The sequence below is a fragment of the Equus quagga genome, chromosome 9 (genome assembly GCF_021613505.1).
Source record: "Equus quagga isolate Etosha38 chromosome 9, UCLA_HA_Equagga_1.0, whole genome shotgun sequence".
In the NCBI taxonomy this organism is placed as follows: Eukaryota; Metazoa; Chordata; class Mammalia; order Perissodactyla; family Equidae; genus Equus; species Equus quagga.
Window position 1 is genome coordinate 59,269,053 of NC_060275.1, and position 27,584 is coordinate 59,296,636.

At 43.0% G+C, this 27,584-nt stretch overlaps 1 protein-coding gene across 2 annotated transcripts in view; it reads right to left on the bottom strand.

Moving 5' to 3' along the window:
* The window catches only part of RAB31 (RAB31, member RAS oncogene family), a 117,630-nt gene that overhangs the window by 23,659 nt on the left and 66,387 nt on the right, over positions 1-27,584 (bottom strand). For both annotated transcript variants that reach the window (XM_046672157.1, XM_046672156.1), the window contains 2 exons: positions 12,368-12,439; positions 11,206-11,312 (listed from right to left, as the gene is read on the bottom strand). In XM_046672157.1, coding sequence (XP_046528113.1) covers positions 11,206-11,312; positions 12,368-12,439 — 179 coding nt within the window. The remainder of the gene's footprint in view (positions 1-11,205; positions 11,313-12,367; positions 12,440-27,584) is intronic.

Consider the following 27,584-nt stretch of genomic DNA (forward strand, 5'->3'; position numbering starts at 1 on the left):
TCGCAGTAAATATCTGATTGGACAATAACACTTTACAATGGTCTAAGCGCTTATGGTTACAGCACTTGACATGGGTACCCTGGGAAGAACTTCTGTTTCCATGGGGCCTCGCTTGCTTCCTAATGTGTGTCGGTAACTGCTGTCCACCTGAGGCCAAGTTCCTGGTGTCAGGTTCCAATAAGCAGTGTCGGGTTCTCCCACAGACTTAAAGGAAAATGTCAGAGTTTGAATCAAATGAGGACTGAGCAGAAAACATAGGATCTCTAGGGAAACCTGGCCCTTCCTTTGCCTCTTAATATGCTTCTCCAGACAGATTTCAGGCTGGTCCCAAGAGGCCAGACAGAACCATTGGGAAGAGTTGTTGGCCCCACATCCCATGAGCAGAATCAAATGGGCTGCCACTGGAAATTCTTCTCCCTCCTCAATGCTGTTCGCACTTCTTAGGAGATGAAACATAGCATGATGGTCAAGAACTCAGCTCTGGGACGACTACCTGGGTTTAAAGCTAGGCCCCATACCCTCTTGGCTACAGGACCTGGGACAAGCTTCTCCACCTCTGTGCCTCAGTTTCCTTATTGATAAAATGGAAGGATGATAGTAACTCACCGGATCATGAGGATTAACCTAAACCACTTCTAATTGTGTGTGGTACATAATAAGCATTCAATTTGGGTTGGCAGTGATGATAATGATGATGATGATGAACTTGTTATCAGTCCACTGCCTAAGTGAACAGAATATAAATATAAGAAAATGCTGTGCTATTTGAAAATAATCGCTGAGATTGCTGTAATTCTTAATGGAAGTTACATTTTGAACTTTGGAACTTATGGGCAATATGTAAAGTGAAAGGGAAAAGATTGTCTTATCTTCTAACAAAATCTCCAGAAGCAAAGGATTACCACTCTGCTTAATCATACATTAGTTGATGACTTTTTAAAACATCCCTTCCCAGCCCTGAAAGAAGGTTAGAATGAGCCATGTGGTTCTATATTAGGTCAGAGGCATCAATATGAATTTATGTTTATCTTTTTTTGTTTTTGTCTTGTTTTGTTTTTGGTGAGGAAGATTGGCCCTGAGCTAACACCTGTTGCCAATCTTCCTCTTTGCTTGAGGAAGAGTGACCCTGAGCTAACAACTGTGCCCATCTTCCTCTATTTTGTATTGGGCTGCCACCACAGCATGGCTTGAGAAGTGATGTAGGATCTGAACCAGCCAACACAGACCACCAAAACAGAGCACACTGAACTTCACCACTACACCACCGGGTTGGCTCCCTATGTTTATCTTAATATAGATACAGATGGCTGGATAGAGAAATAATTATAGACATGAGTGTACACTCAAGTTAGTATACATTATGTCTATTTCCTAGCTCTGTTCACTGAGAGACCCTAGACCTAATGACACCCCAGCAGCAATGAGCACACCCAGGCCAGATCTTGGCTTCTAAATACCATCTCCAATAAAATGAACCAGGGCTGCTTGGAGCAATGGCTGATCCTAGGGATATAGCCAAAAATACACAAGACGAGCCTGGAACATCTATTGTGCCGAAAAGTAAGGAAGTGCTCAAAAACTAAAACAATAGGCATATGTTAAGGGGACACAAGAGCCAAGAGAAAGAGCTCCCAGTGGCCAAAGCTAAAACAATTTGAGCAATGAATTAAATAACACAGTATTGCCTTATAACCCAAATTATAAAATAAATATCCAGGATTCCATACTGATATAAATAACTGATTGAATAATTAATTAAGGGGGGAAAGACAAATTTCACCTGCAGAAAAATTCCAAACAGTCTATGACGCTCTCCTCCCTCAAGGAGTGGAGCATAACCCCCACCCTTGCGTGTGGGCCGTGCATAGTGACTTCATTCCACAGAGCCCAGTGAGGAGAGTGGAGAGAGGGTAACCTCAGTGCAGAAACCTCACAGTCACTACCTCAGCCAGGCATCAAGGCCAACATCATTAGTTGTAAGTCATGTTCATAACATGAACCCTTGATAAGTTTAATTAATGATAAAATGATTAAAATGGTCCTTTCCTTCTGTGGGTCTTCCTCCCCAAAACACATATCCCCAGTCTAATCATGAGAAATGCATCAGACAAACCCCAATTGAGAGATATTCTCCAAAACAGCTGACTAGTACTCCTTAAAATTGTCAAAGTCATCAAAAACAAAGGAAGTCTAAGAAACTGTCACAGTCCAGAGGAGCCTAAAGAAACATGACAACTAAATCTAATATGATATTCTGGATGGGATCCTAGAATAAAATAAGGATATTAGGGAAAAACTAATGAAATCTGAGTGAAGTATTAGTTCCCTAGTTGTGACAAATGTACCATAATCATGTAAGATATTAACAACAGGGGAAACTGGATGGGGGGTACATGGGAACTCTCTGTACTACCTTTGTACTTTTCTGTAAATATAAATCTATTCTAAAAAAAGTTTACTTAAATATTGTTTTAAATCAGGCATAAAAATAACCACCCCCAACACACACATCTTCACCCCATGCAGATAATGGGCCTGAACACTCCCCTAATCTCCACCAGACCACAACACACACACATCCGCACCCACAGCATACACCCTCATGGAGTCTTCTTTCTGGGGCCAACAAATACGGGTTAAAGGGATTCCAGACCATGGCGTAAGTCCAGACCATTTACCAAGACTAATGCTAAAGCTGTAATAATTAAGGTCAGTGCGGTACTGGTATAAGGATGACTAAGTAGGGCAACGGGGCAAAACGGAGAGCCTAGAAACAGACCCACGCACACAGGACACGTGACACATGACCGAGCGGGTGCTGCACATGGGTGGGTAAAGAGCAGACTTTACAACCAACGAGATGACTGCATATTTAAAATCAGTTCCAAGTGATTTAAAGACAGATAGGAAAACAAAACCGTCAAGTTTTTACAAGATAATCAACATAGGGAAATATCTTCATGGTCTTGGGGGTATGAAAAGAATCTTTAAATAAGATTTACTCCTCCACCAAAAAAAAAGCTAAAAGAAAAAACTGGTAAATTCTATTACATAGACTTCTTAGGACTTCTAATGCTGAAAAGACAATATAAGGAAAATGAAAAGATAAAACAAATTTGAAGAAGATTTCAACACATACATATGACAAAGGAATAGCATCAGATATATATTATTAAAAATCCTATGAATAAACAAGATTAAGGTAAACAACCCCTTAGAAAAAGCGGCAAAGACTTGAATAGGCTCTTTACATAAGAGGAAACTGGAATGGCGAATAAATACATAAGAAGATGCCACCTTCATTGGTAACTGGGGAAATGCAAGCTGCAACTACTACCAATACCACTCCACACACTATTGTCTGACAGTACAAAGACTTGGCGAGGACGCAGGGCAACAGGAAGTCTCATGTACCACTGGTGTCCACTTTGGGACACCTTGGCTTTACCTAGTAAAACTGAGCATGCGCACAGCCTGTGACTCAGCAATTAAACGCTTATACACCTGAATCTAGACAAATGCCCACACATGGCACTACGAGATGTACAAGAATGTTCAAGAAGCAATGTTCAGAATAACACCAAACCAGAAATAACTCAAATATCCATCAACAGCAGGATGGATAGGTAAACTGTATTACACTCATAAAATAGAACAGTAAACAGCAAGAAAATGTACAAACTACAGCTAACATTCCAGGATGAGTCTCCCAGGCATGTAAGTGCAAGAGACAAGTCATGATATAAGATATACAAGGGTATTCCATTTACATAAAGTCAAAAACAGGCAAACCTGAATTTATTGTTTAGAAATGCAAACGTGGGTAGTAAAGTATAAAGAAAACAAAGAAATGATTGTCACAAAAGTCAGAGTGGTGATTACTTCTGGGTGGAGAGAAGGGGATCCGACTGGGGAGGGAAGACTCACTCATAGTTACACACAGTTCATTTTATTCTTTAAAATTCACATTATTCTTTAAAATATACATAAATGTCTCATAGATTATTCATTAAGAATACTTTATAATTAAAAAGAGAGAGAGAGATTCCAGATGCCCTTGCTTGGCTCTCTAGGGGGTTCAGTCTTCAGCTGCTTCCCTCCTGCTCCAGCAGTGGCATGGGGAGGCAGGCTCAGCCACCTGCACGGCACCAGAAGGTGGAGACACGGGGAGGCGCATCTCCGCACACATTTCAACAGCACAGACTCTACCTGCCTCCTCACCTCATGTGGAGAAAATGCTGTGTGCGTTTTAATGCTGGCCACGATATTTCCAGACCTTTTGACATTCATTGGTTTTTGTGCTTTTAGTATTTGGAATAAATGGGATTTTTATTATCCAGCATCTCAAGTTCTTTTAGTTGGTTTGTATAATTTTAAAGAAACTCCTATACCCATTTTTGGCCCACTTTTAAGACTGGAATGAGTTTTGGAGTCACATGTAAGAAATGAGAGCAATTCGTGTACTCAGTAGAAAATACTTATTTCCAAATATACTTTTAATCTGCTAAAGACCTCAACTTTATCCAAAAATTTGAAAGTGATGCCTGGTGATTTCTGACTTGGTTGGTGTGTATTCTGGGAAGCTGCAGAAGGCACTTGGGTTGCAAAGTCCAGTTTCTAGCTCTAGACTGTACAGGAAATTGCACAAACCCTCACTTGCTCAAGAATCCAGATGGCTCCACAGCCTACCTTGAGGTTGGCAAATAGGTTTCATCTCTTTAACTGGTGATGACTACATGAAGCACTGTGTTAAGAAGGAGCCTGAGGCCACAACAGGCTCAGAGCCATGACTGATGGGCAACAGTGCCAAGGGTGTGAGACACGGGGAGCAGGAGGCAGGAGCCTTGGTGCTTGCCATCCTGGCCCCGCACATCAAGCCCGAACCCCTCTGCCTACTTTTAAGCTATTCATAAACCATGCCCTTGCCAGCCATCTGTCTTCCCGCACACCCCAGCGCAAATGGTCAGGTGATATTCTTGATTTCCCTTCCCCATTACACTTGTCAAACTCCCTCCCACCTCCACACCTTTGTCCATTATCTTTCCTTCCTGGAATTTCCTCCTCCCGACTCATCCTAAACAGCCCTACTTGTGCCACATTCATCCAGGAGCCTTTCCCTTCCCTGAGTTCCTTTGTTCTTTCTGCACCATAACGCTGGGAACTGTATTACCCACAGCCTTGGACCACTCACTAGATACTTCCTCTCACATGGACTACTACTCTTGGCTCCCCAAATAGAAGTAAGTAGCTCTGAGGAAGAGACTTTCTTCTCTTTTCTTGTACTTCCCATAGTGCTTTGCTGCAACAAAAGAACTACCAAAATTTATTTGCTAATCAGATGGCTGAAAACTGACAGGACAAATTTCCTTCCTCCTACCGCACCCTAGTTTCACTTCCGAAGAGCACCCCCAGATGTTCTTTTCTTGGTGTACAACCCCTACTCCAGGAAAAAATTTCTGACTACCACCAGCAGTGGCCCCACCAATCTCTCTCAGAGTTTCCCTTAGAGATACCAGAAGTGTTGATGTCAAATCTTAGAGACTACAATTCCATTCCTCAGAAGGGGCGAGAGGACTCCATAGTCCCTGATTATCAACTGGGCTGTATTTATGGGGGATGGGAGGAACCTTGGGCAGAGAGGGACAGCAGTAGAAGAGCCACCTTCAAGTCATTACCCACCACCTCTGAGTAGAAGGCTGCCTCACTCTCAAAATCCCCTCGTTTCCACCATCACTGTTGTTGGCTGACTTCCCACTGCTACCACTTACAAGGTAAAATAAATTAGGCCTGAGGGGCTTTCTCCTATCAGCACTTCTACACGACCCCTCCCTCACCCTTTCTGATACCTTCACAGCCCTAAAGGTACCAGCGAGGGGTGGAACTCCGAGGAAAGCCAATAGGAGACCCCTGAGCTTGAAGAGCAGGTCAAGTCAGAATCTATTAGAGTAAGGCCAATGTCCAAATCATCAAGAAAGGCAGGAAGAGTTCATAATTTGGAGATGTCAAAGGGGATGTGTGTACAGAGTCAAGGCTTCAAAATGAGGAAAAGAAGATCAAGCAAAAGAAATGCAGAAGTGAAACCTCCTATGAGGTTGGGGGTGGGGGAGTCATTTCTCCAAGAAATTACTCTATATAATGGCTACAGGTCAAGGCTTCCTTGAAGGCTGATGAGGGAATATGAAGGGGGTAATTCTGGCTGAAGGGTCAGGGGTAGGATAGGAGTCCTCCTCTAACCTTGACACCTGGAAGATCCTGCCCCCATTGCCAATTAAAGCAGATGGTTCCTGAAAAACCTGCAGCCCCTCTCATGAAAGCGCCAGAGCCAGGTGACCCCAGTCCCTTGCCCAAGCCAAAGACAACCAAGTACAGGTTGGATACGAGGCAGTCCAGCCATCCAGGAGGTGAGTGAGTACAAGATGCTGGCCCAAGGGGAAGCCTGATATTAATTAGATGGAGACAAGCCAACCCAATCACATCTTTTCTTCTGATGACTATTGATGTGAGATGCAAAAGAGAGGGGGCAGAGAATGAACTGCTTCTGAAGAGATGACAAGATGATGGGTCAATGGTGCTACTTGTGGATCCTGAAAGATGAACTGCTATTTCCCTTCTCCATGAAGTCTGAAGGGTGAGGTATAGGGCAGCCAGAGACCTGGACAGATGCCCAACTGGGCTCCAGGACTTCCCCATTTTTCCCTATCATCAACTCCTACCACCTAAGACAATGCTTTTCCAAGTATGGCCCTTGGACCACTTGTAAAAAAAGTCACTTTAAAAAAATGCATAAATTCCCAGCCTGACCCTGCCTATTGAATGAAAAAATCTCAGGAGCTGGTCCTGGAATCTGAATTTTTAACCACTGCCCTATGTGATTCTTATGTTCACGGAACTTTTAAAACTACTGAAGCAAGGTGACTTATTTTGTTTTTTCTTTTCAAAACCCGTTTGCCCCAATTCTTCAGCTGGGCCTAGGACGAGGCCATGCAGTCTCTTGTGGGCTTCCTAGACTTTTGGAGAAGAAGGTTACTTTTCCATCTAGACCCCTGGCCAAATCTGCTTCCTTCGAGCCACATGGAACTAGCTCCATGCCTCACGATACTTGATCAGAACCGGGTGACCTGCCCCTCTCAGCACTTGTGTCCGCTTCTCCTGCCACCTGGGTTGCAAACTGCACGACGCACTCTCCACTCTGAGCTGTCTATGCTTTCAAGTCAGTTGTGACCTCAGCCCTGCACCATCAGTGCAGTCAAGGTTTTCTCATTTTCTTTCAACACTGTATGTCCCTAAAATGTCCCCAACTTTTCATCCGTGTCCCAGCATCAGCAGAAGGAGAAGGGGATAGCCCAGTCTCCCAGCCCCCCCTGGGAACCGCACACTCTCTGTTTCCAGATCTTCTCTTTAAGGCACGTCTTTACTGGGGAGGAAGATGAGAGGCAGGAAAGAAAGGAAGTGACACCTGATGAGCACCCACTGTGTGCGAGCCTGGGACTGTCTTCTCACATACAGTGCCACCCACTGTAGCTTGCTTCCATGCCCCAGATTCAAAGAGACTACACATTACTCCAATTTCACAAAAATTTGAGCACAAAGAGATTTTGTTTAGAATTCTTCAAGATATTCAAGAAAATCTCTCACAAAGATCAGGAGCCTAAAAAAATCCAAACCAGAAGTCTGGAATTTACCTGAGCAGATACCTATGAATGCCTGTCACTGTGGGTAGTGTGGTCAGACCTTTATACCATCTCCTGGAACATGTATGCACATGAAACACACTGACCCAATGAACCCGTATCTCCTCTGCGAAGCACTTCTGCACACAAATGCCTCCAGTGGGCGGAGTCAGGCTCAGAGAGTTAACCCCATAAATTCCAGGACACTATCAAAATACGCCAAGTATAGCTCCTCTTAAGAATTTACAAGCTTACACAATCAAAGTCTGTTAGATGAGACTGCTGCCACCTACACACACACACACACACACACACACACACATGCATACACACACACACATGCACAGGCATGCGCCAAATCTACATATTATCCTTCTCCAACCCCCAATGAAAAATAAAATATAGTCTTTTGGCAATTACAGAAGAGCAAAGTGTTTTAGGACTAGAATAAAAGACGGTCAAGCTCTAAATAAGGTCTGGTGTGTCAAGATTTGGCTAACTCCCCAGAAAAATCACACCATCAGGCAGAATCTGGAGCAGCCAGATTGGTTGACCAAGAACCTGATTCCACTGCCATGGAAAGGTAGCAAGAGCAGATGCCCACTAGGTTCGCAGGCCCTATCATTTACCCGACTATTCCTGTCTCTCAGGAAACAGTTTACATTCTGGGCAAGGACCAATACCCACTTTCCTAAGCAGGAGTTTTTAATATGCTTGTCCTGCTTTTTGTTTGTGTCAGGCATGCGGAGAATGGTTAAATTCATCACTTGGCCCAGTGTGTTTACGAAACTTTAGTTAATCATACATAACACATATAACATGCACATATACCACTGTTCTAATATTTATTTATTTTTATCTAATTCAACTTTTTGTTAATTGAAATTTTTATTGAGATAATTATAGATTCACATGCAATCACACCAAGGGATTCCTTGTGTACTTTGCCCAGTTTCCCCAAATGGCAACATTTTGCAAAATTACAGTATAATGTCCCAGACAGGACACTGACATTGAGACACTCTATCCCACTCAGATATCCCTGGCTTTACTGGTATTTGTGTGTGTGTGTGTGCGCGTGTGTGTGCAGTTCCACATAATTGTATCAGCGGTGTAGGTTTGAGTGTCTGCCCCTACAGAGAAGACACTGGATAGTTCCAACATCACTAGGATCCTCGTGTTGCCCCCTTATGTCCATGCCCACTTTCCTCCCCATTGCCTGCTCACATCACCCCTGAGCATAAGCCCTGGCCACCACTCGTCTATCCTCTACTTCTAAATTGGTTTCATTTCAAAAATGTTACGTAAGTGGAATCGTACACTATGGAACCCCTGGGACTGGCCTTATTCACCCAGGATCTTTCCCCTGGAGGCTCGTCCAGGCTGCATGCATCCATGGTCTGCGTCTCTTTACTGCTGAGTAGTATCCCATGTATGGATGCACCACAGTTTGCTTAGTCGTTCACCTGTTGAAGGACGTCTGGGCTGATTCCAGCTCGGGGCTGTTACAAATAGAGTCTCTCTGAATATTCATGTGCAGGTTTTGTGTGAACGTTAAGTTTTCATTTCTCTCGAACAAATGCCCAAGAGTGTGATTGCTGTGTATATGGTAATTGCACATTTACTTTCAAAATAAACTGCCAAACTCTTTTCCAGAGTGACTGTGCCATTTTACATTCACACCAGTGACGTGTGAGTGATCCAGTCTTTCCACATACGTGCCAGCATTGGGTGTCATTACTCTCTTATTCTAGCCATTCTGATAGGTTGGATAATGATGTTGGACACCTTTTCATGCCTTTGCTCACCTTCTTCATATTCTCTCATGTGAAATGTATTTTTCCCATTTTCAAATCAGATTTTTTTTAACCATTAAGTTTTGAGAGTTCTTTATATAGCCTTTATATTATATCCACACATACATGCCAGTCCTTTGTCGGATATGTGGTTTGCAAATATTTTCTCCCAGTCTGTAGCTTGACTTTCACCTGCTTCACACGGGCTTTCACAGAGCAAATGTTTTTGATTTTGAAGAGGCCCAATTTATCAACTTTTCCTTATATGGCTCATGTTTTGCCGTCAAGCTGTAAGAACTCTTGGCTTAGCCCCAGATCCTCAAGAGTTTCTCTTAGGAGTTTTTCTAAAAGTTCCATAGTTTTGCATTTTACATTAAAGTCTATGATTCACTTTAGAGTAATCTTTGTATAAGGTGTGAGGTTTAGGTGGATTTTTAAAATTTTCCTATGGACGGTTGGTGGCTCCAGCACGACTTGTTGAAAAGGCTGTCCTTCGCCCACTGAACTGCCTTTGCATCTTTGTCAAAAATCAGTGGAGCCTATTTGTGGGGGTTTATTTCTGGGTTCTCTAGTCTGTTTCATCAAGGCTTAGTTCCACTTAAAGTCGCACCTTTACCACCATTCAATGGTGTCAAATGATAGCACCTTCTCTCAACAAAGGCGGTCTCTTCCCACCCTCTTCCAATGACTAAAATTAAAGCCACTCTGCTGGGAATTCTAGATGAGTAAGCTGTTTTAGGATTACATAAAGAGAAAGAGATCTGGACTAAATCTGGGGAGTTAAAGATTTGTCCAGCCCCCAGAAAAACAAACGATTAAGCGGTGTTTATGGCTGTTGTTATAAACCAACCTGATGCAACGTGATATAAAACTTTCAAAATCCCCAAGAAACAGCAATTTGTCAAAGGCCATGTTAAGAGCTTTTGGAAGATCTATCTTCACCGTTCATTAAACTCTGGTTCAATCATATTTGGATTAGCAAAACCTGAAGCATGATGTCATTGTCTTTATGAAAATCAGCTACTGGAATTGCTGAGAATTAAATTAAACAGGAGAATGGAGACAATGCAAATTCACTATTTCCTTTTTTATACCATTTTTATTTAGTAAAAATAGCTAGCTTCTCAGGCTAGATAAAGCTATCATGAAATCTGCAGTCTCCGTGGACTGGGTCCATACGAACATGTCTCCGGGTAAAGGAAGTTAAACAATTCGGTGTCTCTGGAGAAAGCCAGAGTGATCACGTAGAACGCATCCTATTCAGATCTTAGAAGGAAACACTGAGATTACACAGCCTCGACTCCATCCTTAGGTTACAGTCTAGAACTAACACAAGCAGGGACGCAATGGAAAATGCTAAGAATCCTAACTCTCCTTACCAGATGAAAGTGTTACTAAAATGGTGATAGTAACAATAAAAATAACAGAAAAGGTAACAAAGATAACAAAACCATTTAGTCCAAAGACATCTAGAGTCAGGGATGTAACTGTGCTCTGAACAGGAGATTTGATTTTAATATTCATTACTAGCTGGTCCATCCAATTTGTGTTTCTCTATTATTTTCCCCTTAATTCTACTCTGGTTGAATAAATACCACCTTGACCACCACAACTGAATGACCAGGATTAAATTATTACACTGAGAACAAACTTAACAAAACAGGCATGACAGCTTTTTACACACAGACTGTCAGGGGTGGAGGCTATTAACAGAAAAAAATGTTTTAAACGCATCTTACCTAATATCTGAGAGATCACACTTGTTTCCAGCAATAGCCATTACAATGTTTTCTGGGCCATGTTCTTTCAGTTCTTTTACCCATTTCTTCAAGGTATAAAATGAATCCTAAACCAAAAGTGTAAATCAATCTTGGGAAAGACCCATCAATGTAATATTTCAACCAAGTAGATATACAAACCCATGGTAATTTAATGACGAAAAATATTTTCAAGAGACTCACATAGATTAACATACTACCCCTGTCTTGGCACAAAATTTAATGCTAGCCAAGTTATACTTAAATAGCCTGTAAAAGTTTCCTTTTCTAAAATCGAAACGATGAAGTTAAGATAAACATATTAGTAATTGTCTTCTATAAGTAATATTAACTTTAAATTATAGCCTTGGCTCAACATGAATAAGGACTGTTGTAGGACTAAAATAATGTTCATACTTACTTCAGGAAAGAAAAAGAAACAAATGCATATACACACACACGCATACACACATACTTTAGAGTCCTGTTTTCCCATCTGCCCTTCACTCACAACCATCCTCCAGGAAACGAGCTGAGGGAGACCCCACATTCAGGTAGGAGTGGTCAGGAACCCAGGGATGGCCACAGCAATGGGTCATTAAACTAAAGGTCCTGAGCACTGAGTCAGCACTGCAGGAGTGGGAAAAAATGCCAGCAAACCACTACAGTTATCGTTGACGGATATCCTAGATCCTCAACGTGATAACCAAAAAGATATTTATATCATATGCACATGACGCATACATAAACATTATTCTTGGCATTTTAAGTAATATGATTGAAACACTAATAGAAAATAAGTATTCCATAATTACAAAACATGCAGAACTTAAAAATAATTTTCCTTTTCCTAAAAAGCTGACATTCTGAAGAACAGCACTAGCAGGTATGACCTTGCCTCTACAAACAGGCAATTTTAAAAATGAATTCTCACTGTTGTTTATTTAATTTGGCAGATAAATTTGAAATGCTGCTACATACAGGTGAGATAAACTCAATCTGTGGTGTTCATGACCCCCAGTCACCATGGTGTGAAATCTCATGCCAGGTACTGGCAAGACGCAAGCAGGCAAGTCTCTGCTTTGGTCTTTCGAGGACAAAGAATCACCATAGATGGCGTCTGAGTTCAAAGGGGCGCTCTTACCTGTTTGGTGATGTCGTACACTATGACAGCTGCAGCAGACCCACGGTAGTACATGGGGGCCAGGGAATGAAACTGCGGAGGAACAATGAAGAGCTTTAGGCCAAAGGGGACACATTTTATGCAATCCTAAATTAAATATAAAATTACTATCCTACACCACCCCTATAGGATCCTGAATCTCCCCAGGGCTCATAATAGATAATAAATACTCTTCCTTGACGGCACATGCGCTAGTGGTTTATAGACCATGAAATTCACTGTTGGGCAAAGGCCAAAAATAAATTTTATTTCAAATGTTGCCATCCTACGAATTTTCTTTTCTCTACTGCTCACTTATTTAATATGATTGACCCAGGGCAATCCCATTAGCATTACACAGTGGTAAGAAAAAAGATGTTTGCCAAGAGGAGAAAAAGGGGAGACTGGCACAGATCCCAAGCCCCTTTCGGAGCCGTTCATGAGAAACACAGCGGTGAGGGCCCTGGGCAGCCCGCCCTTGGTCAGGATGGCTGCCCAGCTCAAACGCACAGCAAATGGTGAGACGGGTGAACTTCATTCCAAATGTGAACAAAGCAAGTCTCACCGCTCGATGGAATATCCACCCCTACGCAGCATAGATGGCTATGCCAAGGACAGACAGTTATTGTGGGGATACATGCAGACTTCAAGTATATTTTGAAGAATAAGTCTTTGAATGTATTTAAATATCGTTGAATATATTTGAAGACTATTTTGTGGAGGGATTTTGAAAGTCAGTAAGAAAAAGCTCAATAGAAAACCGGACAAAGGATATAACATAGATAAATCACAGAGGAAGAGATAGAAATATCCAATAAATTCAAAACATGTTCAATTACAGTAAAAGAAATGAAAATAAAAGCAATGATGAGGCTTGTGTTCATTTATTAAGTATTGAAAAGATTTATCACATCCATTTTTGGTGTGTATTTGGGAAGGGTGGCACTCTCATATCCTACACAGGAATGTATTTTAAGACTTTCTTATAAAAAGATGTTCAATATGACCAGTCATCAGGGAAATGCAAATCAAAACCACAATGAGATATCACTTCACACCTGTTAGGATGACTGTTATCAAAAAAGTGTTGGTGAAGACATAGACAAAAGGGAACCCTTGTATACTGCTGGTGGGAATGTAATTGGTACAGTCACTGAGAAAACAGTATGGAGGCTCCTCAAAAACCAAAAACAGAATGCCCACATGATCCAGCAATTCCCCTTTTAGGCACATACCCAAAGGAAATGAAATCAGTACCGTGAAGAGACATCTGCACTCTCATGTTCACTGCAGCATTATTCATAACGGACAAGACATTGAAGCAACCTAAGTGTGCGGTGATGATTGAAGGGATAAAGAAAATATGGTGCATACGTAAACAATAGAATATTATCCAGCTTTAAAAAAAGAAAAGGAGATCCTGCCATTTGCAACAACATGGATGAACCTGAGGATCACTATGCTAAGTGAAGTAAACCAGACACAGAAAGAAAACAACTGCATGATCTGACTGGCACGTGGAATCGAAAATGTGGAATACATGGAAGCAGACAGTAGAACAGTGGGTGCTGGGGGTGGAGGGAACTGGGGAGAGGTTGGTCAAAGGGACAAGGCTGCAGTTACGTGGGATGAACAAGTTCTAGAGGTCTAACGTGCGGCGTGATGACCATGGTTAATAACACTGTATTGAATCTGGAAACTTGCCAAGAAAGTAGATTTCAGGTGTTCTTATCATAAAAAAAGGTAACTGTGAGAAGATATACTAATTAGCTTGACTGCAGTAACATTTCACTATGTATATATACATCAAATCATCACGTTGCACACCTTAAATCAGTATATATAATTTTTATTTAATAAAAGAGAAATCTTCTTTCAAAGCCACTGTTCGTAATATCTACCAAAAGTTGAAATGTGCAGATTTTTGACCCAGCAATTCCACTTATAGGAACATATACTAGAGTGATCCTCACACACGCAAACATACTCATCCCTATGCTGTGTATGGGAGCAAATATTTGAAAACAGCACAAAGGTTCAGCATAGAGAACTCATTAACGGTGTATGCATATAATGGAATATTCTGAAACCATTAAAATGATAGTGAGGACTTTATAGGAAAAGATATCCTTGACATACTGTGAAAATTAGTGCCAAAGCAGCATATGTATCATAACATAATTTCAGGTAAAATGTATGTGGGTGTATGCCTGTGTGTATAGTTATTCTGTTTCTCCAAATGTTAATGGTGGGATTTCTAGGGATTTGTACATTTTCATTATAAGAATCTGTATAGTATAAATTTGTACAATGATTTTTTCAATAAAATGGTTTTTAAGTTAAAAAAAAAGGCACCATTTTTATTAGGGAGTGGAGGAAGGAGCAAGGAGGGAAGGAAGGATGGATTCTGAAGGTTTCCCAGCAAACAACAAAACCATCACTCATTCATTTTTATTTCCCACGCAATACTTATCATTGAACAAATACTTGCCAAACTGAAATGATCCTATCTGGAAATTTGGGGCTCATCGAGCCCCCTGTTTCCTTCAGTGCACTGAAGAATGCTAGCACAGCACTTACAAGTGTATGGAGGGAGGCAGGCCACCCCCCCAACTCCACACCCTGGCGCACTCTCCAGCTTGAAGGGAAACTGCCCTGGTACCTCTGTGGTTTTCAGTAAAAGGAGTAGGTTGGATGGAGCCCAGGATGAACGCAGGAGTTCCCAGCTGAAGGACTGTGGCCACGCGCCAGGACTCACTGGAGGACAGCAGGCCATTTGCCACGCGTGCCTTTCCATATTCACTGACTGCCCAATGCTGTGTAATCGTTAGGCATCAATAAATCCATTTTTAATCCTTCCCTTGGCAATCCACTCCACACATAGAAAATAAAATCAGAATTCCTGCCCAAAGGGAGGAAGAAGCAATGTATTTTTTTGAAATATTCCTGCTTTACTAAGGGTAAGGAATGAATATAAAGCGTCCTTTTAGCCCAATTATATAAAATGCCCATTTTTTCAAAATAGCCTTCATATAAAAAAGGTCCACTTAAATACACCAAGTAGGTACAAAATTTATATCTCAAAAAATCAAGGTACTTGTGGACTCAAGCACAAACAGGAGCAAACTGTGGACACCTTCTAAGACAGAGGTCACTTTCTGCTGCACCACGATGAGCAGAACCTAAAACGGTCCCTGGTGTGCAGGTCTCACGCATTATTGAACAGGTCTCTGTATAGAATGCATTCCTTGTTCTTTCTTTCCTCCAAACAGAATCATTTTGAAATAAATCTGTTGGTGAAGCCGCTTAAATGACTTTACTGCCAGGGACTTGGGGCTTTAATGAGTTAAAAGTTCACATCTGGGTTCCAAACCCAATAATGCATTGACGAAAGGATAATATTTGTGAAGGACAAAAAGAGAAATCACTTCTAGCCTATGTGTACACTTCTCCCCACACAAATATAAAACAAAAGCACCACAACTGGCCTCCACACTCAGCACGACATAATTCAATTTCCATAGAGTCAGAATTAAGACTGATGAAACACTCACATAAAAGATTCTTCTGGGAAGAGTTCACAATCACAGGAGGTTCATACAACTTTTTTTTTTAAATCTTACTTTGAAAGGTTATTTGAAGATTAGCACAAAAGATGCCAATTCAAAATCACTTCTTCCCTAACTATCCAGCAAAATCCCTAAAATACCAAGTTAAAGTGTTTAGATAACTCTCAGGTGGCATTTCCTCATTTAAAAGCAGCACAGGGAATTGTGAAAAGCCCTCAGAAGAAATGGCTGTGTACGTCCTTAGCGTGTGTCTCCTTGTCTTTTAATTGCTGGATGTCTACAGGAGAAGAGGGAATCGAGTGTCTTCTTCAAGCTTCTTAGGCTTCTCAGCTTGCACAGAGGGCTGCTAACCCTGCCCCCACTTCCCTCAGCTGGTAGACGGATAAGTGGACATAACCTTTCTGGAAAGCAACTGGACAATATACTTTGAGAGTCTTGAAAATGTTCATATGCTTTGACTTAACAATTCCACTTCTGAGGGGAATAATCAGAGATGGTCACAAAGTAACCAGAATTCATTCTAGAATTATCAGCTGCTTGTTAGTGCTGTCAAGTTGATTCTGACTCCTAGCAACCCTGTGTACAGCAGAGCGGAGCCTGCCCGGTCCTTCCGTGCCGTCCTTTCGCCTTTCTGCACTGTATCAGACAACGCTCTGCTGCTATTCATAGGGTTGTCATGGCCAATATTTTCGGAAGTGAGTGGCCAGGTCCCTACTTCCTAGCCTGTCTTAGCGTGGAAGCTCCGCCAAAACCTGTCCACCAGGGGTGACTTGCTGGTATTTGAAATACTGGTGGCACGGCTTTCAGCATCACAGCAGCATGCAGCCACCACAGTATGACAACCGACAGACGGGGGTGTGGGGCCCTGACCAGAAAACAAACCTGGGCTGTGGCAGTGAGAGTGCTGAATCTTAACCACTAGACCACCAGGGCTGGCAGAATTATCAGTAATGCTGAAAAATTGGAACCAATCTCAATGTCTAACCATGGGGGTCTGGAAATGTAAATTTGGCTTACCCATGCAATGGACTATTGAGCGGCAATTAAACTCATTTCTGAAAACCATGAAATGGCCCATGAGGCGAGATGGCACAGTTTGGTATTTCCCAAGGTCTTCTGCAGAACCCTGGGCCCTTGAGGTGATTTTTGGAAAAAAGGTTTCTTGGCCAAATAAGTTTGAGAAACACCACATGTAATAATGCTCCCCTGGAGGTTTACAAAGTATTATTAGTACATTAAATGCTCTGACAATTAGTAAAGAAACCTATTTATTTAGGTTTTAATTAGGAATTCTCAACTTACTTTTTGCCTTTTTTCAAGTAGCATTAATAACGTCTGGGCACCCTCAGGGGCATAGTATCAAGAGGGAGCCTGGAGCCCTGTGCCTGTTTGCATGCTGGCTCTTAAATTGTGTAAAATGGGGTGGCGGTGGGGGTGGGATCGGGGGTTCTCCCAGCTCCGCGAGGATGCTCATGGCCAAGGTAAGGCAGGCTCTGGCTGGACACCCCTCCCTTGCCCTGCTCTTGACTTCTGAGTGCCTTACCCACAACACAAACCTCCCTTCTTCCCATTCCACACCACCCTGTGTGTCACACAACTCAGCACACAATGGAAAATATTATTCCAGGAAATCTCCTAATGCTTCAGACCACCCAGTGTGCTTCAGGCAAAATTCCTTAAATGCAGGTTTGCGGCATCATAAATTCCATAGCAGCAAAACTCTGCATGTCCAGAATGAGCAGTGGTGAAAAATACATGAAGTTTCCAAACAAGGACAGGCTCCAGCTGAGCTCTGCCCTGCCAGATGAGTTAGCCCGGCCAGAATGCTCTGGCATCGCCGCCTGGAACTTGCAGGGATCAGCTATGGATGATGATTTTCAGAGGACGCTCTGTCCCTGGTGAGTCGCTTCGATGCAGCCCGAGAGCCAACGGAGGCCTGTGCCCAGAGCTCAGGTCTGTCTCAGGTGCCAGCGCACAACCCAGAATCTCACCTCCCAAGGACCACCTTGGGCACCACAGTCAAGGGCAGAAGCCAAAACACACCCAGGGGGCCATTAGGATTCAAACAAAGAGGCAAGTCTAGAGGAAAATTCCTGACATTCCAACATTCTCAGCTGGCAAGTGTTGAATGGAAAAACCATTACTGAATGTTCTTTCTGTGCCATTCAGAAGAACGTTTCTGATTTTTACGTAGACCCTCTCTCCACACAAAAGCAGAGGGCCTGTCTGATATGCCTACTCAGACAGGCTAAAACCCAACAGTATGCAAAGCTGAGGAGAAAAACGGCTAGGAGACTATATACCAAACTATGAACAATGACTCTTCTGAATAACGCTATTATAGGCAGACCACCACTTGTTTTAATACTTCTGAGTTATTTTTTAAAAAATTTTAACATAATATATTACTTTTGCAACGAGAGGGAATCCTTTTTCCTTTCCTTTCCTTTTTTTCTTTCAACGCGCTAATTAACATCGAAGAGCTTCCTCCGCAGGGGAATCTCCTCCAAGTCCACCACTACGGCCCCCTCGTCCCTAAATCACCGGCGTTTCTCGTCGCCCGCAGCCACGGCTCGTGCGTCCGGAGGCCGCGCCTCCCCCTCCCTCCGCGCTGCGCAGGCTGCCTTGCTCCCTGCCGCCCTTAGCCCTTCTGTTCGGGCGAAGTCCCGCCTCGGAGGCACGTGCCCTGCAGGACAGGCGGCGGGCAGACCTCGCCGCGGTGGCAGCCGCCGCAGCACCAGCGCGCCCTGGCCGAGCCCGCGGGGCCGCTGACGGGCCGGGAGGGACTCGGTCCGCGCCTGTCCCCGCGCCAAGGCGCCCGGGCACGGAGCCGCTGTGCGCCCTGCTTTCCCGAGCCGAGGTCACCTTTCCCTGACTGGCTGTCCGGAAGCTTCCACTACAGCATTAGATATGGCAGTGGCCTCCACGCTGGCCACACAGCGGCCAGAGGGATCCTGTTTTGGGGTGTTTTTGTCCATCTTTTATTAAAAATTCCCTGCCTACTTTTTCCTGTTTAATCAACAGATCTTCCACCCTTCTTGTTTGCACAACCCAGTCATTTGGAGTTACTTTGTCTCTCTTTATACACATTTCCCTAAAGGCATTCCAAGGGTATTTACATAAGCACAGCTTTTAAAGATTAACAAATAACAGGGAATGTCATATTTAAAATTTTTTTAATTCCAGGTAAGTGCAAATATTACTGCAGAGCACAGGTATTTCAAGTTATGAGGAATACCTGATGGCGATGTAAGATCGTGTTATCTATGCGTGCAGATCCACACCTGCACACGTCTACGGCTATTTCAGGATCAAGTCTCATAAGCGAAAGTGCTGGGCCACAGGGCTACGTATCATAAGGAGCTGGGGCAAACTTGGCCCCAAGAAAAGATGAATTAATTTATAACCCTACCAACAGTGTGTAAGAGCTTGTTTCCTCACACTTTGCTAACCTTACGTATTACAAATAAACACATTCTTTGACCCCTTTGTTAGGTAACAGATGTTACCTCCTTATTTTTTTAATGTACAAATCACATATCTTTATGGGTTTCTTATAATACTTTTTGCCATTTTTTAAATTTGTTTTTCTCTTATTGATTTCTAAGAACTTTTTGTATATTAAGAATATTAAGCATTTACTTGTCATTTATGTTTAAAACATTTTCTCCAGTTTTAACATGGCTTTGTTAAAAGAAATATATTTTAAAAATATCTATGTGATAAATATATCAATATTTTCCTTAATATTTTTTTGCCTAGATGTGTTGATGTCATACCTAGACAGTCCTTATCTAAGTTAAATTTGTATAAATGTCCCCTATAATTTCTTATAAAACATTTTGTTTATTTCATTATACATCATCTATCAATCTGTAATGTGTTCTAGGGTATGTCTTGGGGGTAGTGACCCAGCTTTTTTCCCTCCCTACTCCATTTATTAGATAAATTGTCCTCCCTGCCCTGATCTAAAGCACTACCTTACCCCACACTGAGTGCTTAGGCATGCTGGTACCTGGCCTGTCTTTGGACACACTTTCTTGTTCCCACTGTTTGGTTTGATTCTATGCCTCTACACTGTTTTGATCATTGCAGATTTTTACACATTTTATATATTATATTCAGTTTTTTTAACTGAGGTATAATCAACATAATATATTAATTTCAGAGGTATACGCACAGTGGCCAGAGGCAACATGTGGGTTTTTCTTTTTTCTTTCTTTCTTTTTTTTTTTGGATGAGGAATATTGGCCCTGAGCTAACATCTGTGCTAGTCTCCCTCCATTTCGTATGTGAGACACTGCCACAGCATGGCTTGATGAGCAGTGTTTAGGTCCATGCCCAGGATCCAAACCTGCAAACCCCAGGCCTCCAAAGTGGAGCGTGCAAATTTAACCACTATGCCACTGGGCCAGCCCTGGGATCTTGTTTTTAACTGCAGGACTGTGATATTTACTTACATATAGCATTGAATCTATTCTTCACTTTTAATGGTGTAAATTTTCAAACATATACACAAGAAGAGAGCACGGTATAATGAACATCCATGTTCTCATCCTCTAGCCTCAAGATCATCACTGCACACGGCCCCCTGGCTTGTTTCTACCCTTTCTCACTTCCCACCCCACCACTGGAGTCTTATGAAGCAAACACTTGATGTCATATCATGACAGGTACTGTTCTAAGGAATGGAGCTGGTAGGTGGAATACTAGCCCTCAGATATGTCCCCATCTGAATTCCTGGGACCTGTGAATATGTTATGGCACATGGCAAGGGGGAGTGAAGTTGGAGATGGAATTAAGGTTGCTAACCAGCTGAGCGTGAGATAGAGAGATTAGCCTGGATTGTCCAGGTGGGCCCAATGTCATTGCAGGGTCCTTACAAGTGGAGGGGGGATGCTGGAGAGCTTTGAAGATGCAGGAAGGAGTCACAAACCATGCCGGCGGTCTCTGAAGAAGGCAACATACGGGTTCTTCCCTCCAGCCTCCAGGAAGGAAGGCAGCCACCTGTGCTTGGTCTTGGCCCGGGGAGGCCCATTTCAGACTTCTGACCTGCAGAGCTGTGAGAGTGAATTTGTGTTGCTTTAAGCCACTGAATGTGTGCTAATCTGTCACAGCAGCTGTAGGAAACAGAGAGAAGGGGAAGAAGACAAACAAGAGCCCTGCCCTAAGCAGTCCCCTTATCCGAGGGATCCAATGAAAGACCCCCAGTGGATGCCTGAAACCACGGCAGTACCCAACCCTACATACACGTTTTTTCCTCTACATACATACTTATGATGGTTTAATTCATCAATTAGGCACAGTAAGAGATTAACAACAATAACTAACAATAAAATGGAACAATTGTTACAATATATTGTAAGAAAAGTTACCATAGATCTTAGCAACCTCAGCATACAACTTTTTTCCTTTCCTTATTGAGAATTTTCACCTTTTCTCTTAAAGGAAGCACTTTTCAGCTTCTCTTTGGCATATCCGAATTGCCAGCATTGCTACTCTTGCGCTTTGGGGCCTTTATTAAGTAAAATAAGGGTGACTTGAATACAAGCACTGCGATACTGCATAGTTGATCTGATAACCAAGACGACCATTAAGTGACTAATGGGCGGTGGCGGGCACAGTGTGGACCCGCTGGACAAAGGGATGAGTCATGTCCCAGGCAGGACGGAGCAGGACAGCAAGAAATTTCATCGCGCTACTCAGAATCTCACGCAATTTAAAACTTATGAATTGTTTGTTTCTGGAATTTTCCATTTAACGTCTTCACACCGTGGCTAACCGTGGGAAACTGAAACAGTGGAAAGCAAAACCGTGGATAAGGGGGCTACTGTACATTTTTCTTGGCTTGAAGGGTGGAGTTAGGCAGCCTTCAAAAGGGCTGCTCTGGATATAAATGTCTCCAAACAGCGAGGTCTGCATTCCGAAGACCCTCCAGCTGTCCCCCTTTGGACATGTCCTTCAGTGCCTCAGGAGCACGCTTTTCTATTATTAACCAAAGTCCGTGTGCCCAATTTCCTTGTCAAGAATGACATTCATATGCTTTATAGGCCCTTTCTCCTGTATTTTAACCAGACTTAGGAAATTAGCTGCATAAATGAAAAAGAAGCAGGGAGGGGGTGGAGAAAACACAACCAGGTAAAGAGCCTCTTAGAGTCTCAACTATGCAAGCCCAGAGCCCCCTGGAACCCTGGCTCCTGCAAGGCTGCCTATAATCTTTGCCACACATCCTCTGAGACGTGGCAGAACAGGAACTGGCCTCAACCCAAGCGGCACAGACAATGCCACCTGATTAGAAGCTACTTAGCGCATCTCAGACAGATACAGACCAGTGAAATGTCATTGCTCCGCTTGTGAAGAACCTGCATCAGGCAGAGTTGCCTTCCCTCCCAGAACACACGCGTCCCAAGGAGGGGGCAGCGCAGGCGTCGTGGAGGCCCACAGAGGGGGGGGCGATGCCCGCTGGGGAACCAAAGAAAACGGTAGGTCTGTTGTGACAGAATGCGAAGGGGCAAGGGGCTGGGTCTCCCTTCAGGCAGGAGAAGCTCATCCTTGCTTCTGAAGATCAACTCATGGGTGAGATTTCCCAGTTGTTTTTGTCTTCCACTGCCCCGTCCCTTTCCCTCACTTCCGGCTTTCCCATCGCACCGGCTGAGGGTAGAAATGTTAAAGTGTTTCCCTAAGGACTTACTAAATTTATTTTAATATCCGGACATATCCTTCCTCTCTCTCTCCTGTCAGTGGCCTCCTGACAGGAGGGCAATTCTGCGCCTGAACTCCTGATTTCCTACCTGACACCAAAACCCCCAAACAGCACAACCCTGGGACCCACAAGTGAGCTGAGGCGGCTCCCCGCTCTGTCCACACCGCTCCATCAGACGCCCTTCTTGAATGCCACTGTCATACTCTCCTTCCGGAGTTTCTGTCACCAATTTTTAAATATCACTGAATCTCTTCAGCTGCAACACTTTTAACTAAAGGTAACTCCTGAGGCTTCTTCTAAAAGTAGCTGATTTGGCATAGCCCTATGGACACCTGCTGATCTCATTTTCATAGCACACACCGTTTCCGCAAGCTTCTGATCTGTCTCCTTAGTGGGGCAGTGGGGATCTGAAGGGAGGGAATGTCCTCTTCTCAGGATCTCAATGTGCGCTAATAAAAAGCACTGTTCTCTTGTGAAAGGTGGGGGAGGGAAGCAAAGTCATGAATTTGCCATCTCCCACTGAAGGGCGATTCCTACGGAAACAGCTCCCTAGTGGGTCTGTGGGAAGGCAGAGCAAGGTGAAGCATTCCCCTCCAACAGCGGGTCAGGAGCAGATTCCGAGCATGTGCTGTTTGCTGGCGGTGCCTGGAGCGGTGTTTCTCCTTCCCGTGGCTGCAGGGCAAGCGGAGGAGAAAACAGAGAGCAGCTCATTTGGAGTTTGTAAGAGGCCCCATTCTTCAAGGACTCCTGAAGGTCAAAATTTCCTCTGACTTTAGCAACAGCCTATGAATAGTAAACCAGTTTCTTGACCATAGATCCAGGGCTCTGAACAAAGAAGGAAAGAGAGCAAAAAAGTTTCTTTTGATGTTTGTCAAGCCTGAACTTGACCTCAGATATTTGCCGATCAAAGGAACAGAACTGAGTGTGCAGAATTCAGCCCTCACAAATGTCACATTTGTGGCTAATTGATTTTCAACAAAGGTGCCAAGAAAGCTAACTGGGCACAGCATGGTCTTTTCAACAAATTGTGTTGGGACAAGAGATTTTGTAGATCTGGAAGCTGCATCCCTTCCTTACAAGATACACAAAAATTAACAACACATCGGTCATAGAGCTACAGGTACGAGCGAAAACTATTCAACTCTTAGAAAACCACATAGCAGTAAATCTTTGTGACCTTGGGTTAGGCAAAGACAAGTGTGGGGGAGAAGGTGGACAAATTGGAACCTCACAAATTGCTAGCGGGAATATAAAATGCTACAGCCACCTTGTATAAAATGGTACAGCCACTTTGTATAAAATGGTACAGCCACTTTGGAAAACAGTTTGGCAGGTCCTCAAAATGCTAAACATAGTTACCATCTGACCCATCATTTTCACTCCTAGCTATATACCCATTGAAAAAAAAATCCAAAAAAACACTACATGTCGGCACAAAAACTTGTAAGTGAATGTTCATAGCACCGTTATTCACAATAGCCAAAAAGTGGAAACAACCCAACTGTCCATCAACTGATGAATGGATCAACAAAATGTAGTGAATCCACACAATGGAACATTAATCAGCCATGAAAAGGGAGGACGCACTGATCCACGCTACAGCATGGATGAACCTCGATAATATTATGCTAAGTGAAGGACACTAGCCACAAAAAAACATAGATTCTATGATTCCATGTATAGGAAATGTCCGGATTAGGCAAATCTGGAGGCAGAAAGTAACCGAGGGCTGGGGCACTTGGGGAGAAATGGAGAATGCCTGCTAATGGGTTCAGGGTTTCTTTTGGGAATGATGAAAATGTTTTAAAATTGATTGTGGTGATGCCTGCACAATTCTTAATACACTAGAGTCCACTGAACTGTACACTTTAAGTGGGTGAACTGTATGATATGTGAATTATATCTGTTCAAAAAAATAAAAAGAGGTTGGTAATATTCCACATGCCAATAATCAACACAAACAAACGTGGACAAAAGCGTTTATCACTTAATTTGATTTTCAAGCACTAAAACTCCAGGATAGATTATCCAGAAAAGACGAAAGCCTGGCTCAGCTGCTTCTGAGGTGAACCAGGGAACGAAAACAAGAAGCTCATGAGACTGAAGCTCTGAGTGAGTCTAGAACAGGTGAGGAGGTGCACAGGAAAAGAGCTCCCCTGCCAAGGAAAAAGCAAACAGAGACCTCCATACCACAGCTGTTTCATCAGGCTCTTCTCATAAACCATTTTCCAACACAAAGAGGAATCCATCTCAGGCACAAGGAAGTAATGAATATATTTTAAAAAGCCATGGAAGGTCAAACATTATCTCTACAGTGTCAGGTTTCTTAACAGGAAATTTATTCGGGGTGGATCATGGAGTGTGTAATAGTAAAGCTCAGTGGGCAAAGACTGAGGGAGGTGTCTGAGAAAAAGCTTCCGGCTGAAAGAAGTTGTGCCTCTGAGGCATCCAGAGCAAGAGAACCCAACAGAGGCCTCTGGGGGACACAATGGTGGCCACCAATTCTTCACTTTTCCATGAGTCTATGCCCTACTTGTGCCAGTGAAACTTTTCAGTTCCTGTCACTAAAGTCTGTGTGTCTCTCTACCTCTTGACTTTGGGCTCAGCCATGTGACTTGCCTTGGCCAATGGAATGTAGGCTGTGTGACATGTGCTCGTTCTAACCGTGGCGCTAAGAGGCCTTGTGCCTGTCCCTTGGCCCTCGTGCTTCTGCTCTGCCTGAGAAGAGCTTCGCCAGGTAGCTGCCTCTCCAACCCCAGAATGAACAAGCAAGCAGAGCGCCCCAGGCCGACGCACAGACCCACAGCCTAAAGCAGAGCCGCCTCAGCTAGAGAGCTCCATAATATTTTTGCCACTATTCTAGAAGTATGAGTATTTTTAATAAAATGATAAAGAAAGAATTGCACACACTGTGATGTGTCGATTTTCAGGATTAATAATAGGACTCTGTATTCTAAATAAAGTCTTGTTTACTCAAGCTCATACTTAGAATTCTACAATAGCTCAATCTTATATCGGGTGATATCAGTGGACTCAGTCCTATATAGCATTATTCAATTTGATCTTACTTAGCATTTCTTTTATTTTCAAAGTTTTATCAAATTTTTTAAAATACCAAAAAAGGACAATAATAATAAATTATGTAATTTGCTACACAAGTCTTTGCATAATGTCATTTTTAACTTTATTAATTTCAATGTTTCATAATTACTGCTAAATATTGGCAAAGGGAGCCTATTTTTTAGTCTGTAGATGTGTTCTCCAATTTCACCTTTAAAAAGCATAACATAATGAGCTTGACTTCAGAAGTCAATCTGTTCAGTTTCAGATGTGTTAAAGTAACGGAGAGTTCTTTATTCTAGTAACAGAACCATCGATTCTCCTTTGTGGAATTTGTGACTGTGGTTCATTTGAAACCCAGCCTTTATAAATACAACCATTATGACTGAGGCGTTAGGAGAGAGGGACAGCTCTAACACTGACTTTAACCAAATTGAAACAAAAGAATAAAATGATCTATTTTTCCATGTTAGAGTCTTAGAATAACGTTGTTCTGCTGGATCAGACCAAGAGAATGAAGCCGGAAATTCTTCCGAGTTACTGACATTTTAATGGATTATCCTATGGATTCTGATTTTTTTTAAAGCAGAAACAGAATGATTTGGAAGCACATATCTAGGAAATGAAGGTTGCACTTCCTATTGACGAGACATTTTTAATAGCAATGGGGATATTCGAGCCCCCAGTTTAAGTAGAAAAACAAAGAAGGAAGTCAAAAGGACACTCAATGGGAAAGAATGGCGTGTTGACACGTTAGGACAGAAGTCTCGTCTCCCGTCACAAACCCTGACCAACAGGAAGCAGGAGAGCAGAGCTGGGCAGACAAATTCTTCTCTCCCCCCTGGGGACCACTGCGAGCTCCTGTGTACATGCTGCCAGAGGCATCTGCTGACCGACTGCTGCGTTCTCCTCACAGCTCAGCAGGAAGCAGAAACTAGCACAATAACTCATCGAAGGAGGACAGGCTGAAAACCCCCGAAAGCCCACACTGACGCTCCAGCGTGGGCCCCCTCCCCGTCAGCAGCTCCTCAGAGCAACAAGCTGGATGCACAAATCTTGACAACGTTAAGCTTCTAACAAATGGGATTCAACAATCAATTGGAAGACGGTTAAATTTTTTTAAACTTTTTTTTACGGAGGCACTCTAAGGATTACCATCTGCCATTGAAAGAATCATGAGATGTCCATTGTATATGGCAGAATGCAAAGCAAAATTAAGACAGCATATGAAGAATGAACACTCTCTTATACAAAGACTGGGAGGAAAAGGGGGATCCTTTTACATTTCCAGTGCTCACAGGGAAAAGTGATTTTTCAAGAGTATGAATCTGTGCCGCAAACATAACACCGAATTAGTATGGGGCAGTGAGTGGGGCATTAGCCGGGATGCCGTGCATGCCAGGCAGAACATGGGTCAGTCCTTCCACAAATAAGCAGCTACACAGTGCCTAACACATGCAGAGCACTGCGTTGAGCATTTTCCTCTCTTGAGGACACAGAAATCTAAGTTTCCATCACCAAATCATAAATCCAAATAGAGTTTGTTTATTTATAATTATGAAAACTCAGAAGAACAGTAGCAGATTTCTACAAAGATAAGGAGGAATAAGAAAATGCGCTGGACTCCGACAATTAATGAGACAGAACAAATAGCAATAGGCACAAGCCACAGCAGGGAATTTATTTTTAGCTCAAACATTAGGCAATGTCATTACAAGCACCATTAAGTCCAGCAACAAGCTGCCAAAGCGAGTGAAAAACTGCCACCCCTGGAGACATGTGAGACTGCATGGGGGCCCCAGACAAGGACAGCCTGAGGATAACCACAGCAGGCCTTCGAGGGTGAGAGAGATCGCATGACTGCAAG